The following is an 18,628-nucleotide window of genomic DNA, read 5'->3' as shown; positions in this document are numbered from 1 at the left end:
TAAATAAATGCATTTAACTGCTACCATGTAAACATAAGTGTATCTGTGGAAATCATAATCATTTCATCAAGAAAAATAAAATCAGCCCATTCCACCCTTCTGACCCACCTTCAGGAATCCATCATCTGGATGGAAACTCCAGACTCACACAGTTAACTCCATCCTTCCATGCTGAGAACTCTTATTCTCCTCCCTAGTCAAAAAACCCCCCAGATTATAGCTGCCAATTCCATCCAAGGCTGCCATGGACCACTGTCCCATTGTCAATGCAGAATCAAGGATACTGGTTACCAACTCCATCATTTTCCTAAAGCCTGTCACTTTCTAAGAATTAGCAGTATACACACCCTTGTTCCCCATGTGCCTACACTGCTCCTCTCCTTCAGGTAGGGAACTTAGACTTGTATTATCAATTCTACTAGCATCGACTGCTTGAGGATCAGTCCTGAGAACATTCCCTCAACACTTATGAAGATCTGCTGTGAGGATTTTCTAACTTTACAAAAAGGCTTATTTGGGTGCTTAGAAAATTCACTTAGCTTGTGCTTTAGCTGGGACTACTTCTGAAACCCCATTTACCATCAACACTAAAGTGCCCAAAGACTAAACAGTAAGTTCTATACATCTGGTCTATTACATGATAAATTGGGGTTATAGGAGACAGAGCTTCAAATATCCACTATACAAAGGAGAGAAAAAATCCTATTTCAAGATTCCCATCACAGACATACAAACATGAATAATCTTAACAATACGTCTCCACAAAATATTAATACCCCTGTAGTAATGTTCCCTGAGAAAAGTGAATCAGAAGATATGTAACGAAGTATTTCAAAATAGTAATAAAGAGAATTATCAAGGAAGTTGAAAAGGTAAGAATAAATTCTTGAATGAAGCACTCAAAAAACAGTTAAATAATAAACACAATTCAATATATGAAAAGAGTATTTAGCAAAGAGATAGAACTTCTGACAAAATGTCAAAATGAAAACTCTTGAAATGAAATATTCAGAAATTCAAACAAATTTAGATGAAAGCTTTACCATTAGTTTAGGCCAAGTGGAAGAGAAAAATATTAGGTCTTGAAGAATAGGTAGAAGAATTGGATCACTCAGCCAAAGAAAATGTCAAATCCAAAAATTCCAATAATGGAAGATACAGGAACGCTGGGCCAGTATAAAAAGACAAAATCTAAGAAGAATAGGTATAGAAGGAGAAAAAGCACACATAAAGGGTACAGAAAATAAATTTCCTAAACAGAACTCCAATGGCTTATGCTCTAAGTTCACGAATTGATAAATGGGACCTCATGAAACTGGAATGCTTCTTTAAGGCAAAGGATGTAGTCAATAAGACAAATTGGCAAATGAAAGATTGGGAAAAAAATCTTCACTAACCCCACATCTATAGAAAGCTAATATCTAAATTATATAAAGCATTCAAGAAGCTAATCATCAAAAAACCAAACAACACAATCAAAAAAATGGGGTATAAAACTAAACTGAGATTTTACAACAGAGGAGTCTAGAATAGCTGAGAAGCACCTAAAGAAATGTTCACAGTCCTTATTGATCAAAGAATGCAAATCAAAACGATCCTGAGATTCCACCTTATACCAATCAGAATGGCTAAGATCTAAAACCTCAGATGATAACACATGTTGGAGAGGATATGGAAAAAGAGGAATACGCCTCCATTGCTGGAGGGATTGCAAACTGGTACAAATACTCTGGAAATCAGTCTGGAGGTTCCTCAGAAAACTGGAAATAGATCTACCTGAAGACCTAGCAATACTACTCTTGGAAATATTCCCAAAAGATGCCCCACCCTGCCACAGGGGCACGTACTGCGCTATGTTCATAGAGACCTTATTTGTGATAGCCAGAAGCTGGAAACGACCCAGCTGTCCCATGCAGAAGAATGGATACAGAGAATGTGGTTCATTTTCAGAATGGAATACTACTCAGCTATTAAGAACTAGGACTTTCTGAGTTTTGCAAGCAAATGGATGGAACTAAAAAATGTCATCCTGAGTGAGGTAACTCAGACCCAAAAGACATGCATGATATATGTATTCACTATTAAGTGGATATTAGCCACAGAACTCAAAAAGGTCAACAAGCTGAAGTGCCCAAGTGAGGATGCCTCAGAAAAGAGAGAAAACGTACAAAGCCCACCTCCAGCAGAAAGACAGGGCATCAAATGAGGGAGGGGGTTGCCATCCCACAGTCACAACTCTGATCTATAATTGTTCCTGTCTGAAAGAACTGCAGGGATGGAAATGGAGAGGAGCCTGAGGAACAGAAGGTCCAGCGACAGACCCAACGTGGGATCCAGCTCTGGGCCGGGGGGGGGGGGGGGGGGAGGTTGTCCCAAGGCCTGACACTATTACTGAGGCCAAGAAAGGGGGCTAACATGACAGCACTCCAGAAGACCCAACAAGAAGCTGAAAGAGTCAGATGCAGATATTTGCACCCAACCACTGAAATTAGGGAAAGGCTGAAGGCTGAAAGAAGCTGAGGAGGAGGGCGACCCTGTAGGAGGACCAGCAGTCTCAATTAATCTGGACCCTCAAGATCTCCCAAATATTGGACCACCAACCAGGCAGCATACACCAGCTGACATGAGGCCCCTAGCACACATACAGTAGAGGACTGATGATTCTGTGTTCATTCAGAGAAGATGCACCTAATTCTCAAGAGACTGGAGGCCCCAGGGTGTTTAGAGGTCAGGAGGGTGGGAGGGGGCTAGGGACATCCACGTAGAGACAGGGGAGTGGGGAGGAGGTATGGGATGTGGAATAGTTGTAGGGTGGACTGGGAGCAGGGGTTAAAATCTGGACTGTAAAAAATTAAATAAATTAAAAAAAAAACAGCCCAGGCTGCTATATCCACTGAAACTATCAGTTATAATAGGAAGAAGGAAAACTTTATAGGATAAAATTATATTTAAAGTATTTATGATCCATAAGCTAGCTTTTCAGAGGATACTTCCAGGAATACTTAGGTCAGTAGAGAAAGTTAATGATCCCCAAGCACATGGAACAGATTTTAAAAATTTCAGAATCCAGGATGAAAAGAAGCCTAATAAAAGATCACAAAACACAAGATAACAGAAATCAGTGTATATTGTTCAATAACATTTAATGTTCTGAACTCTCCAATAAAGTGACAAAGATTAACAGATTGGATCAGAAAACAAGATCCATCTCTTTTGTTGTTGTTGACACCAAGGAACATACCTAATGACCAATAATAGATACCATTTTAGGGTAAAAGGATGGAAAAATATTCCAAGAAAATGGATCAAAAATACATATAGTGTAGCTCCTCAAATATCTGATGGAGTAAATTTAAAGCCAAAACTAATCAGAAGAAACAGAGGGAAATTTTATACTCATTTAAGGGGAAAAAAATCCAACAATAAGACATAGTAATCCTAAACATATATACAATAAACACAGGATATAAAATCATTTAAAATGCTGAACATATTTAGATATCAAGGAAATGCAAATTAAAACACTTTGAGGTTTCATCTTACCCAATAAGAATGTCTATAATGTAAAAAATATACATATACATACACATATAATATACACAAACAACCAATACAAACCAAAATGAGAACTGTTGGCATGGTATGGGAAAAGAGGAATACTTGTTTGCTGTTGGTAGGAGTACATTCTTGTGCTGCCAATATGAAAATCATGGGAGGTTATTCAGAAAGCTAGAGACAGGTCTACATGTGATCTGGTTATATTACTTTTGAGCAATGAACAATCTGCTCATTGATGTTTATTGCTGTTCTCTTCACAACAGCCAGGAAAAGAAAACAGCCTAGAGATATTGATCAACTGATAAAAAGGTATTTAAAATGTAATATATTCATATTATTCAAATATTAAGAAATTGTTAACATGAAATTTGCAGATAAATGAATGGTGCTAGAAACAATCATTGGGTTACTGAGTAGGGAACCCATACCCAGAAAAAAAATGGCATGCTTTCTCTAATCTGTGGATGTTAGCTTTAAGCCATCAGATGAGTGTTTCATTTGGAATATCCATAGAAGTCAGGAAAGTAATAACAGACAACAGAGAGGAAATTTCAGAGGAGGAGAGATAGTAAACATGGTTATTAAGCGTTGAAAGGGACTAGTAATGGTAAGGGCTAAATTGAAGTCAGAAATGGAAGGGCAGTGTAGAGGAGGGGCAATCAGGATGAATAGTAACATTAAATACTTTGAAAACATTACATGGAAATGTACTATTACAGAAGGGCAGTGTAGAGGAGGGGCAATCAGGATGAATAGTAACATTAAATACTTTGAAAACATTACATGGAAATGTACTATTACAGAAATTCACACATACACAGGCATGTACACACATACACGTCCACACACACACACACACACACACACACACACACACACACGAGTTAAAATATAGGTACTCAGTACCAGAACATCAATACCTCTAGTAGAGGTTAACAAACGAAAAGTCCAGTGCAGGGAATGAGTCACTTCCTTTGAAGTTATTGGACAGTGAGTTACCATAGGCCACGTCCAAACATTACAGGCTCTTGGTTACCCAAAACTTGATGGTAAGGCCCTATTGCTGAAGACACCACAGACTTGAATTATAGAATTCAGAGAAATCAAGCTAGGCCTCATCTGGAAGCTCCATTCATGCTGGCTAGCATTCTTACTGTGGGATGGGGCTAGGCACTTCTAGCTTAAGTTAAATAAGGTGGTGATCAATACAGTAGAATGAATTAAAGAGTTTAAGAAATTAGAAAATGATGTTAATAAGAAAATCATGTTGATAATTTGGAAAAACAGAATGGATACTTTAACAAGTCTTTCATGTTTCTAAGTATCAGGTATAAACAGCCTTAGGAGAAGAAAAATTCTTACCTGGAGGCCCAGTAAGACCTGGTTCCCCATCAGGGCCAGTTGAGCCTGGTACTCCAATGGGTCCTTTCATTCCTGGAAAGATGATATATAAAATAAAACTGCATAACAACAAGACAACCCTATGTAGGAGAATAAGACAAAACAAAACAAAAAACAGATTTTTCCAAAGTAACTTAATACGGTCAGCACTAGTTGGACTTAGGGGATTGTTTAGTACTAGAATAACAACAACAACAACAACAACAACTACTACTACTACTATTACTACTACCCCTCCTCCTCCTCCTATAGAAATATAGTAGCATAGTATATAGTATATATAGTATATAGTATATATATTATATATAGTATGTATAGTATGTATAGTATGTATAGTATATATAGTATATATAGTATATATAGTATATATAGTATATATAGTATATATAGTATATATAGTATATATAGTATATATAGTATATACTATATAGCATGTAGCATATAACACATAGTATATAGTATAGTAGTAGTAGTAGTAGTAGCAATAATAACCTGAAGTTGGGAAAGGGACAGATGCAGTGAGCTGGAGGAAGGTAGTGGAGGTGCTTATGATAACAATATATTGAATATATGGAATGTTCAGAGAATGAATAAAAATACTTGAAAATTTACAGGAAAACCTTAAACCATTCTTTCAAATACCTGGGAATCCTGGAACGCCAGGGAGACCAGGATCTCCTTTCATTCCATTAAGACCTGGCCGGCCAGGGTTACCCTAAATAAATGAAAATCATTGGTGTTAGAATCATAACTAGGGCAGAGTAAAGAAAGGGGAATAAAGATTCAATTATTGCACAGTGGCTTAGAGAGCTGTTCTTCCAGTTAAACTGGAAGGATCCAAATTCTCACTCTGCTTATTACTTGTGATATTTTAACCTTTCACCCATAGTTTCTTTCTCCTCTGCAGCATGGAGAAAATAGTAGTATGCTTACTTTATGGAGTAGTGGGTAGGATCAAATGGCAAAGTTCTTGGTAAATGCTTAGAAAATTGATGATATAAAGTGTTTAGTAAGTAATGGTTATTAAAAAGCACTTTTTTTGGTACTCTAGATCTGGAGTGATAGATTCAGAAATCATAAAGTTTGAAAGACTTGGCAAATATAATCTAGAGACTATAGGTTGAGGAGCCACTGATAGTAGAGAAAGCAACAAAAACTGAGATAGAGAGAGGGCAAGGGAGGAAGAGAGAGAGAATAGCTTAAGAATCTAAAAGGGAAAACATAATGTCAAGATGATTGAAGAGGCCACTATAGTACACTAACTGTAGAACTATGAAGCGTTTAATAGTAGGACTGAAAAAGGCTTAAGGTGAGAATGTATTTTATGTCAAAATATAAGAAAGTGTCAAAGAAAAAGCAGTTTTAGAAGCATGTCAGAATGTCATCAGATCCAGCTCGCTATGGCTATCAAATCTGGAATAATGAGAATATCAAAATAAGCAATGACGGTTTCAAAATTTACAAACCACTGGGAAAAAAACATGAGCCTATATTCATAATAAATGTATGACTGCATAGAATAGAAGGGACATCTCTTGCCTACAATAGGACTAAATGGTACATGTGGAGATAGTGCAAAGTTTACAAAATCACCATTTTTGCCATTAACCCAGTAGAAATTTTCCATTCAAAACTCATTAATAGATTCTAAACATATGGAGAAATCTTGATGAGGACAGTATTTTTGTCACTTTTGCAGCATTCTAGCTAAGGATACACAACCTGAATTTAATTAAAATGACAAATCAGACAAAAGAAGGCTCATTTTATTTTTTTTTTACCAATTATTTTATTTACATTTCAAATGTTATCCCTCTTCCCAGTTTCCTCTCCACAAGTCCCCATCCCCTCCTCCCTCCCCCTTCCTCTAGGAGGGTGCTCCCCAACCCACCCACCCACTCCTGCCTCAGCAGCCTGCCATTCTCCTAGGTCATCAAGTCTCAACAGGACCAAGGGGCTCCCCTCCCAGGGATGCCAGATAACGCTATCTTCTACATTTTTAAAGTGAGGGGAAGCTACACTTTTTAAGTATTAAAGTCATGAAAGAAAAAATGCCAAGGGATTATTTCATATTATAGAATAAATAGACACAGCAGTTAAATGGAATACATGATTTGGTCTTGACACCTACCTACAGAAAGTAATGCTAAAATATATATTATTACTAGACCAACTGATAAAAGCAGAATAGTAATAGTAGAAATTAAAATAGTTGACTTCCGTTCAATTTTGCAAAGTTTATAATTGCACTGTGGTTATATAAAAAAGAAACTTAAACTTGGAAAAATTGTGCAGATGAAACCTGACCCTGACTCTAATTTCAAAGTCTAAGCTATTCCTACTCACTATAATTACTTTCCTATGGGTGCATTAATCCAAAATACAATATACTGATGTGTATATACGTAAGTTTCCTTTTCATAGGTTTACTCTCACCAAAACTCTTTTGGTATAAAACAGCAAAGACTATTTAGTGGGAAGACAAGGAACATTGCCTTCTATTTTCTTTCAACTTCACCAGTGAGCCATGTGGTGAGCGTTAGTAAAATTCTGCTGCTCAGAATTCCCATTTTGAAAGCTGTCACCCACACTATCTTACCATCAAATGCCTGGTCTCATTGCTTACCGGGAGTCCTGGTGGTCCTTGATCTCCTTTCAAACCAGGCAAGCCTGGTTGCCCAGGTGGGCCTGGATTTCCCCTCTCTCCTTTAATACCTCCATTTCCAGGGGGACCACGAGGACCTTCTGTACCTGGTGGACCTTGGTAATGCACAACAAATGGCCAGATATTAGTATAGAATTCCAGGTTTTTAAAATATCACTCACTTTTATGTTAGTTTGTGAGATAAAATACAGAGGTGTAGACGTTTTTGTTATTAATGCTGGTTTGTAGACCCTTTTGGTTTACATTCTTTTCTTGAACAGTGCCTCGTGTATCTCAGGTTATTATTAAACTCATTATTGCAGAAAAATGGCCTTGAACTTCTGATCTGCCTGTCCTACCTCCCAAGTGCTAGGATTACAGGGATGGACCACAAGATCTAGCTTATGCCATCTTGGGGGATTCATGCATATTAGTCAACTAGTCTACCAATGATAGGGAGTCAGCAGCATCTCCTCAGACCTTTGTATTTTGTTTTCTATTAAACATAGTAAAGTCAGATCTAAAGTAACTCTGGATATGATGCTTGCTTCTGTAATCCATGTGAGAGTGTTTGACTCAGATTGAAATGAGACATAGGCTAGCATTAGTCTCATATTGCAGTATGCTTCTGTAGGATGGAAGATGTCAAAACAGTTTCCTGGGTCACATCCTGGAGTATTGGTTTCAGTATCATTGGGAAGGGTGCCCAATAATATGCCCTTTAATACTTAGTGCTGCTGGCTGCATGACCAACACTTAGAGAATGACTATTGTAGCACAATCAGGAATTCAAGCCATTCCTCTTACTGAGACTAAAATTAAATTACTTAGGGATGAAAATGTAGCATTTGACTAAGTCCTGGATTAATTTTTCAGTACAACAAAAAGTTCAACTGCATTGTTTGTAAGAAGATATATTCATTTATCTTTCACTACTATGCATTTTTTTTTTATTGTGTGGGTCTAGCATGAGGCCTTATGTCTGCTAGGCCAACACCTAACATCTGAGCACTGACTTATTGAGCAGTTAACACAGTTAAGCACACCAACTTTAAGTTCATTTTTCTGATATGTTTGGCACATGGGATATGTTTTAAATGACATATATTTATTGTTTCAATACAGTACATATAAAATTTATTCCAAAATATTTCCATGGGGTTTTAAAATTTTGTACTATATTTTTAACATATCATTCTAAATAAAGATATCAGTTCCCTTAAGCAACCAGGTGCCTTGATCACTGGGCAAGCCTTTTGGAAGAAGGAAGGGGAAAATGCTGTGTTTGTAGAGTGCTTAGTGGCTGAGGCTGAGGCTATTTACTTTTGTCTTAAGAAAATAATTTCAAAGCCTCAGGCAAGCTAGCACATACATCTTCTCTCCTATGGAAGCCTTAATGTTTAAAAATTTATTTCAAGAAAAAAAGTGTTTTGTATAGGTACGATATTTAAAGGAATCCTATCTAACCTATACATATAGGGAATTTAAAAGAGTGTGCTGGTGTTTATGAGTAGACAAAGGGTCTTATTTTTGACATGAAATTAATCTTTAATTAATCTCTAATCTTATCTTTCATGATCATCCCTAATTTTCATAACTCTAGATCAATGAAAATACACCAACAAGATAGAATACCACAGAGATTAGAGGCACGGGATAATGGAATTACAATGCTGGGTTCAAATCTCAGCTCCATCAGTGATTAACTCTGTGACCTTAACAAGATTATTAATCTTTTTGGCTTCAATTTCTTCTATGAAATAGAAACAAAAATAGCCTTGGCTTTTACCTGTTTGGAAAGACTAAGTGAAATAGCAGGTAAAATATATTTAGTTCAGTGCCTACCAAATAATAAGAACCATGAAATGTTGATGTTTTTATAGTTATGATTCCTATTAATTATTAGTATTGAAATTAAAGATAAGATTGATTTTATGATATGTTTAATGATTAAAGAATTTTTAAGTGGTTTCATAATGTGGTAATTATCTGATTATGATAAAGAAGAAGACAGCAATTAATTTTGACATTTAGACAACTTAAATCAAACAATCACCTTAGCTTGGCAAATAGACATCACAATCATAAAAATTCCTTTTGCAATTGTAAAGAAATGTTTAGGGTTACTTTGTAATTGAAAAAAACAAACCACAGTTGCTTAGCTTAAATACACTAGAATACGGTATTCTAAATAAACTCAGTAATTTGTACAAATTGGGCTAGAAGTCTAGTAACAATTTAAGCTGTTATGCTAAAACTGAATAGTCTCTATACCAACCCAATCACAACGATAAGGGAAGATATAAGATAGAGAAAAATAAACCTTTGCATGTCATCATTCCCTATTTGGAGTTTCTTGAACACTGCATCATTTGATGAAAAGATGCTGCTCTATTATCAACTAAAAGAAAATACTGAGAATTTTATGTCATCACAGACATGATATTTGTACTGTGTCCAAAAATTAAATTAGGATTCTAGTAAAAACAAGAGTTTCATTTTAACTGTATCTAATAAGGTTCTTCCTCTATTATCGAAAATGGCTATGATCACACAGCTTAGGGAAACTGTGGGCAAAAAAGTTAAAGAAAATAAAATCCACATGCAGAGATTAGAAATTATCCAGATGCTTCTTAGCTAAATATTTTAATGCAGTTTACAGTGTAAAGGTGTTTGTATGGCTATTTAAGTTTTACCAGGTATTTATATAGAAGTACTGATTACAAACAATCAGACCACAAAAAAATCTGATATTGTATCAATTATAAATAAGTCAAAAATGTCAAAACCCAATAGGGTAGTATTTGAGGATAATATCACTTTTCAATAACTTGTGAATTACAATAATAAAGTGCATTTATCTTATAACACATATAAAGCATTTAATAAAAGAGAAAACTGACCAGTGAAGAGTCTAACCTTGAAAACCTGGGAAGATCAGAGTTCACCAAAGCCCAAAGATCGATGTTAGCAGTATCAGACACCACACAGTACAAAATAAGATTATGAGTTAGAAGTGGTTCACGTTATAGATCAAGTTGAACAATAATTCTCTTTGTAATCATTTCTTATACCTACAGCACAATCAACAGGCAAACAGAACCATACAGAAATATAGAGAACTATAGATTTTTAAATTAGATTATTCTCTAGAATAAGCTGTTGGCCATTAATAGGAGGGAAGATCTATTTAGGAGACTATGTTAACATTACTACTGGACATTTCTAAACATTAGCTTCTCAAAACATTAAAGTTGATAAGATAGTACCATTTTACCAAAAGCCTTCATTTTCTTTAACAAAGTAACTGTGAACAAATATTTAAACCTCTGCCATCCTTTGATACAAACATAATGTAAAAATGTATTTTGATGTTCAGAGTGAACCAATATGATAGGAACAGTCAACTTTCCAAACCTCACAGGCAAACATATAATTAGAAAGCTCACCTGTGATTCAACAGAAAAATAAAACCAGGGCATATCATTACCACTTTTGCTTTTGTTTGCCCTATTCAAATACCTTTTATAAAGACATATTTTAAGTTTTCATAATAAATCAGGAAGTCATCTTCCATGAGTATTTGTTATAAGTACTTAAGCATAAACAGCCATTGAACTTAAAAATAAATATTCCAATTTTCCAGTGATATGAAGACTATTAGTAAAAGGGTACTTTCAAAATATTGTGGCATGCAGTACCCTACCCCAAGCCATTTTAAGTATTACAACAACTTTTTAAAAAAACTATTATTCAATGGATGTATTATTAGACTATTCACCATTTGAAGAAGGAGCATTATGTATCAATATTAAAATCTACCCGTAGAACATTCTTTGGTTAGTATCAATTAACTCAACACAATTTGTCTTTTCTTAGAATTCTTGCTATGATTTACAAACATTGAATTTTAAAGAGAATAAATGGTGCTAGACCATTGAGTACCAGGTGTTAAAAGACCTTGGAACTTCCTCTTGACCATGCTTCTTTGTAACTATATGACTATAGACAATTTGATCTCTCTGAATGTAATGAAAAATCTATACTGTCTTGTTTATATAAGGATCAATGTCAAGTTTCAAAATATAGAACTAATGTCTGAATATGTGTAAGATGCTAAAAAACACAATGATGATTAAAACCAAAAATTTAGGAGCACTTGAGAATTGAAACGTAGAATAATATATTTCAGTTTATGTAAATAATCTCCAAGCCACATAGAACAAATTAGCCAACGACTTATAGTCTGGACACTCAATTAGCTAGATTAGAATTTCTATTAGAGTGAAGATATGTTATATGAATATTACCTTTAGAATGATTCAATAATAAGAATATTCAGAAATTTTATTGATATGAGACATCTTAATGATTCATCAGCAAGGGAAACTTTGGACCATATCATAGCAAAATTTCTAAGAGTTTAATTTCTAAAGGGCTACATATTAATAAGTGATATGCCAAGTCAATTTTATGTATGAAGCCTCAATTTGCTATTTTTCAAATCATGTACTTAAATTTAACTAAAAAAGAAACTGAAGGTAGGTTATAGAGTTAACTGTTATATTTTAATTCTAATTTCCACTCAAAGTTGCTTTCTTCACCTATTGTAAACATCAGAGAGGCTAGATTTCAATAACTATAATTTGATCATGTTTAACACATGGGAAGTTGTTAAATTGGTTTTAAAAGTATTGGGCTACTTTTCTCTTTATTCTTCAACCAAAGGGTACACATGGAGAGACCCATGGATCCAGCTACATATGTAGCAGAGGATGGCCTTGTCAGAGTGGGAGGAGAGGCCCTTGGTCCTGTGAAGGCTCAGTGCCCCAGTGTAGGGGAATGCCTGGGTGGGGAGGTGGGAGTGGGTGGGTGGGTGGGAGAGCACCCTCATAGAAGCAGGGGGAGGGGGACAGCATAGAGGGTTTTGGGGGGAAACCTGGAAAGGGGATAACATTTGAAATGTAAATAAAGAAAATACCAATAAAAAAGGTCTCCCCATTTTCAAAAGCCATATCTCCGAATTATACTTTGACCCATTTTACTTCCTTTCTACAAAGGAGAAAACGACTATTTATCTTGAAAAATAATAAATATATTGAGGTCTCCATGGTTAACTTTTCTTTTCTTTTTTCTTTTCTTTTTAAAAAAATTTCACATAGATTTAATGCCTCTTTCATCATAAATGTTCTAAATGACAACTTATTCACAATCACTTAAGGCACATAAAACCCCAATGAGATGTGTAGCCATGACCTAGCTATTTTCTTTTTTTTAATTATTTTTTATTCCATATATTCTTTATTTGCATTTCAAATGATTTCCCCTTTCCAGGATCCCCCTCCCCCCAAAAGTCCCATTAGCCCTCTTCCCTCCCCCTGTTCCCCAACCAACCCCTTCCTGCTTCCCTGTCCTGGTATTTCCCTACACTGCTGCACTTAGCCTTTCCAGGACCAGGGGACTCTCCTTCCTTCTTCTTGGACATCATTTGATATGTTAATTGTGTCTTGGGTATTCAGAGCTTCTGGGCTAATATCCACTTAACAGTGATCACAATGTGTGTTATTTTGTGATTGGGTTGCCTCATTTAGGATGATATTTTCCAGTTCCAAGCATTTGCCTAAGAATTTCATGAATTCATTGTTTTTAATTGCTGAGTTGTGTTCCATTGTGTAAATACACCACATTTTCTGTATCCATTCCTTCATTGAAGGACATTTGGGTTCTTTCCAGCTTCTGGCTATTATAAATAAGGCTGCTATGAACATAGTGAAGCATGTGTCCTTATTGCATGCCGGGGAAACCTCTGGGTATATGCCCAGGAGTGATATAACAGGGTCCTCTGGTGGTATCATGCCCAGTTTTCTGAGGAACCGCCAGACTGATTTCCAGAGTGGGTTGTACCAGATTAGGTACACATTAAAAAAAAAGCAAACTAGAAAGCAAAACATTTTTTAAGCGCCATTGAGTAACTTTTGGTAATTTTTCTTTGGCATAATTTCCTACCACATGTGTGATGACCATATATGTGACTGTGAACCTTTAACCTGTGCTGGTTACACTAAGTTATATTTTTTCTTTATGCTTATTAGTTCTTTTTCACAGCAAAGCAATTTAAAAATTATGTGACAAAGAACCTGGAGAGATGGCTCAATCATTAAGAGTACATGCTGCTCTTGCAAAGTTCAGTTCCCTGTATTCATTTTAGACAGCTCACAACTGTTTATGACTTCAGCTCCAGGTGAGTCTTATGCCTCAGATATTAGTAGGCACCTGCAACCCATATACAGACACACAAATGTGCTCAGAAGATTAAAAAATGTGTAAACCTTTGAAAATATGTGACAAGCCAAAATGTGAAGCTGTTTGAAAACCTTATAGAGGAGTGTGTGTGTGTGTGTGTGTGTTTAGAAAATCAAGGATTGCATCATCCATAGGATCTGATAATCATTATTATTACTATTATTACTATTAAATGCTTTTCTGAATGAATTTAATTTCATTGCATTAAAAGTTTATAAGGCAATAACAAAAATACTAACAAAGAAGAAGCATCCTTTGACAAAATTGAATACTATAAAATTTAAGTTAAAAATGACACAGAAGTATGAATTTTGAAGCACTTAATTTAGTTCATCTTTATAATTGGATAATGTAGAACAATTCCAAGAGAAATACTTGGTACTATAATATTCTGACAGGTTTAGGCCACCATTTAAAAACTGAATTGGCATATGTTCTTAAAAGACATTTAGAAACCTGAAAACATTACACACATATTTATAAGCAGGTACATATGTGTATATACACATATATAATATAAGTACATAAATACATAGGTAAAATTTCAAATTTCATGCAGTTACTACTTTGGAGTTAAGGAGCTAACCTGGAGGACCTGGGTAGGGACGGAAGTTCACCAAGGTCCAATGTCATCATTAACAAAAAGGAAAATATCAAAACTGTTAGAAACATCAAGAAACTATAGTATTATACTAAATACTCTCGAGTTAAAGTTGAATTTAATAATAGAACTCTCTGAAAGTCCATATTCATGCATCTTATATAAACCAAACTATATCTATTTAGCATTAATGTTAAAATGAAAACTGTACACAAACTATAGTTTGAAAGTTCAAAAAATCATTTTTATGATGTTCATTGTTATGAGCTCAAATTCAGAACATTCCGTTATAAGAGAAATTGATTTAACACCTTATTTTAGATCTGTAGTTTATAAACAAACAAATCAAGATATTAAACATTCATTAGATGTGCATTCTTCTTTGGAGTACTTTGATTAGTCTTTAAAAACGGTGATTGCAGAAGCACGTTTGTGACTACTGCTTTTCTGTTATCAGTTTATAGAAACGCTCAATTTAGAGCTCCATTCCTAGTTACAAATAACCGCAGTGCTAATTAGAATATAAAAGGATAATAGTTTGGTTTATTTGAATTATGACAGGCAAACAAAGCAAGATACTGGCTTCAGTGTTTCATATTGCATGCAAGACAGTTAATGTGGCTGAGAATTATCCCCTGGTTTACTTCAGTGGTAAACAAAGGAAAAAGCAACACCTTCCAGAAACAGTCAAGTCCAATTGCATTACGTCTGAATTTGAAAGTGATGCCCTGAATGCAGTACGTTATACTGTTTAATTCACATTTTTAGGACACATATTAGTAAAATCAGGTTCAAGTCTTGCAATAAAAATGTTTTAGCTTTATGGTATACTTTAGAAATGAATTAAGAGTACTTGAGCAATGAAAAGACAATTGTTTTGTTTCTTTCTATCTCAAGTTCCTCTTCTTTAAAAAAATAATAAAAGCAAAAATATCAATTACCCCCAAAATAGAATATTAAGTACCTCAAATGTTTTAATAAGCTATCAACAAGGATTGAGCTCAGCAACATTAACCTGGGGTGAGAATGAGCACTTCCCAATTAGGAGAATGGAGTGGCAGCAAAGACACAAAATGAGAACGTGAACCTTGGATGCAAATTCATCTACTGAAGAGTGAGCACAGGAAAGAGGAGAGGCACACGTGAGGTAGGAAGAGATTATGAATCAATTTGACCATGCTGGGATGCTAAAGACAAGTGTGATTGCCTCGTTCCTAGAGATCAAGTTTTTTTTTTTTTTTTTTTTTTTTTTTTTTTTTATTGTGCTTGGTGATATTTGCTGATCATGTGACAGAACCATAGCAACAGCTTCTGATATGGAACACAAGCATGTACTTGGTGATCACTAGAATGATTTCTGTGATGACATGCTGAGAAAGTGAATATTATAAAAGGTGCAGGTTGCATTTTGATGCCAGGTTATCTTTAATAACAATTCTAACAAAACCTCACCATTTTCTCTTTTTTCCATTCAAGATGAACGTTTGGTAAATAATATATGCATTACTGAAAAGAATGTATATGTTTCAACAAGCTAGGTATGAATCAAGCTATTTTCTTAAAAGAAGTTCTCATGTGACAAATTCTAAAATCTTAAAGACACAATAACCTGCCAGCAAAATGAACTAACTGAACTGGTAAACAGAGCAATTCTCATACCACACATGATCATACCTGGTCTCCCAGGAGGGCCTTGAGGCCCAGGGTTTCCTTTGGGACCTTCCAAAGCAGGACCAGGAGAACCAGGAGGACCTGGAGGACCTGGCATACCAGGGAATCCCTGAAAGCCTGGCTCACCCTTTGGACCTGGAAGGCCAGGATTTCCTGGAAGTCCAGGTGTTCCTCCATCACCCTTTGGACCTGTAGAAGTAAAGTGAAATTAGGAATACATTCAATAATACTGAATGCTGACTTATAAGCTCACCTATAAGCCTAAAGCTACTTAATAAGCTAATGAAATTCACTAGGGTAAATTTACTTCAAACACATGCAAAATCTATTCTCTTTATTACACACATGTATCTGTTATCAGAAGTAATTATTAGCAATGGAGAAATAATGCTGACATCCTTAATATTAGGACACAGAGCAATGATAACGTGACCAGAAGTTATGAGGAAAAAGATAGAGCAAATATAAAATGTATAAAAAATATCTTCAAGAATGGGTTCTAGATGGATGAAGACAACTATCAAAGCTTTTGGGTCTAATTTTAAGACTAATGAAATTCAATGGCTGCTATTATATTCATACTACGATATTAAAAGTTTATAATCATAATCTAGACAAACTGCTCTTGACATTTTATTATAAAACACTAATACTTGCAAACCATAAAACAGTGGTATATTACACTTTCATGTAAAGGATAATGGAAATTTTAGTAGATAGAATTTTAGTTTTGAGAAAAGCTTCTATAGAACTGCCAATGATCATTTCAAGGTATCAACATGCATACCTGTAGTTACTCAGATTTGTGTTAGGTATTTAGGACTTATTTTAAGATCACACACTAAAGGGGGAAGATAGATATTTATCCACGCATAATGCACCCCCACCTGGGAACTCTGGATAGCCCAGGCCCAGGGTGGCATAGAATATATAATCCCCTTGCTTCAGCCTCAATTGTGTGTCATCATGTGTAGCTTTATGATGAGTTTTCAAGAAACATTCTTACTCTTGGTATGCATTTGTACAGAACTGCCTCATATGTTACTCTGATACTGTTTTTTTCAGAGAGAAGAGTGGTTTTCTGGACAAATGAAAGCTTCTAAATTTCCTGCAATTTTCTCCTCTTTTCTGTATCATGTCCCTAGTATTTACGATATGAATGAAAGGCTATTTATTGAATTCTCTATAAGAATGTCTTTTCTTACTAACATAGGCCATTTGCTAGGAATAAGAAGTACCATAAAAGTAGGTTGAGCTTTATGTTTTTTTTTTAAATTTCAGATGTATTTTATAATAGTGAATGGTAGAGGTGGAAAAATAAATGGACTGAATGATATTTTCATTTTATAGGTAAATATAACTTGTTTTGTTAAGGTTTACCAGAAAGTCCTGGGAGTCCAGGAGGTCCTGGGATTCCAAAGCCTGGTTGACCTGTTAAGGTAAAAAAAAAAAATCTCAAATAGATAATAATAGCTGATTGTTGATGTTTCTTCTAATAAGTGTTATATATTATATCAAACATACTGAAGATTAACTTTTTAATCCCCTCTCCCCTTAACTCAATTCTCACTCCATTCATTTTCTTCTTTTTTTCTTGGACAGACCTAGGGCTTGCATATTCTAGAAACATTCATTACCAATAAGTTAATGTTCTTTCCCAGAAGACTGACTTCTGACACAGAACAGTTCAAACATAAGAAAACTATAGGGAACAGAGTTTCAGCTTAGCTGCTCTTGCTGAGGAATTGGGTTGAGCTCCCTAATCCCACATGGTGCTTCAGGGCCATCTCTAACTCTGATTGCTGGGAATCCAACATCTTCTGGCCTCTGAGTTTACCAGGCAAGCTCATGGTGTTCTATACATACATGTGGGCAAAACACTCACGCACATAGAAAACAAACGATTTTGGAGATTGATATAGGATTATTCTTTATGTTGTCACAATATACTTGATATTTGTCAGTTGTTGTAGAAAGGAAACTACAGAGGTGGAAGAACGGCTCCATGGGTAAAGGTGCTTTCCACCAAGACTGACAACCTTTAATCAATCTGCAGTCATTTTGAAAAGAAGAAACACACACACACACACACACACACACACACACACACACGCACACTTTTTACATTTAGATGGAAATGCATAAATAAAGTAAGTACAGGTGAGACAATGAAAGAAACACTTGAAAATGGCTGGGCCAGTTCTTCTAAAAGGAAGTGGACAATATAAAGAACTTTTTTTCTTCAGACAAAAGCAACTTGTTCAACAAACATGAGCTATTATCTCCAGGATGCCAAGGAAGAAGTTAATTAGGAAGGGGGAACTGTGTGGGACTTTAGAAGATTATAAGGAAGACAGAGTTTTCTGTAGCTTAAAGGACCAATCAAAGAAGTCCATGAGGAAATTCGAAAATTAAAAAGAAAACTGAAACAAACAGACAAAAACTACAGT

The 18,628-nt window shown here is 35.3% G+C and overlaps 1 protein-coding gene across 1 annotated transcript in view; it reads right to left on the bottom strand.

Annotated features, from left to right (window-relative positions):
• The window catches only part of Col4a5 (collagen type IV alpha 5 chain), a 222,209-nt gene that overhangs the window by 15,022 nt on the left and 188,559 nt on the right, over positions 1 to 18,628 (bottom strand). The window contains exons 40-46 of the mRNA XM_052171348.1: positions 17,559 to 17,609; positions 16,182 to 16,367; positions 14,493 to 14,501; positions 10,523 to 10,531; positions 7,586 to 7,719; positions 5,602 to 5,674; positions 4,921 to 4,992 (exon numbers count right to left, since the gene is read on the bottom strand). Of these exons, the coding sequence (XP_052027308.1) occupies positions 4,921 to 4,992; positions 5,602 to 5,674; positions 7,586 to 7,719; positions 10,523 to 10,531; positions 14,493 to 14,501; positions 16,182 to 16,367; positions 17,559 to 17,609 (534 nt within the window). The remainder of the gene's footprint in view (positions 1 to 4,920; positions 4,993 to 5,601; positions 5,675 to 7,585; positions 7,720 to 10,522; positions 10,532 to 14,492; positions 14,502 to 16,181; positions 16,368 to 17,558; positions 17,610 to 18,628) is intronic.

Source organism: Apodemus sylvaticus, chromosome X (assembly GCF_947179515.1).
Source record: "Apodemus sylvaticus chromosome X, mApoSyl1.1, whole genome shotgun sequence".
NCBI classification, from domain to species: Eukaryota; Metazoa; Chordata; class Mammalia; order Rodentia; family Muridae; genus Apodemus; species Apodemus sylvaticus.
Note: the sequence above shows the minus strand (reverse complement) of the source record. Positions and strands in the feature narration are given on the sequence as shown.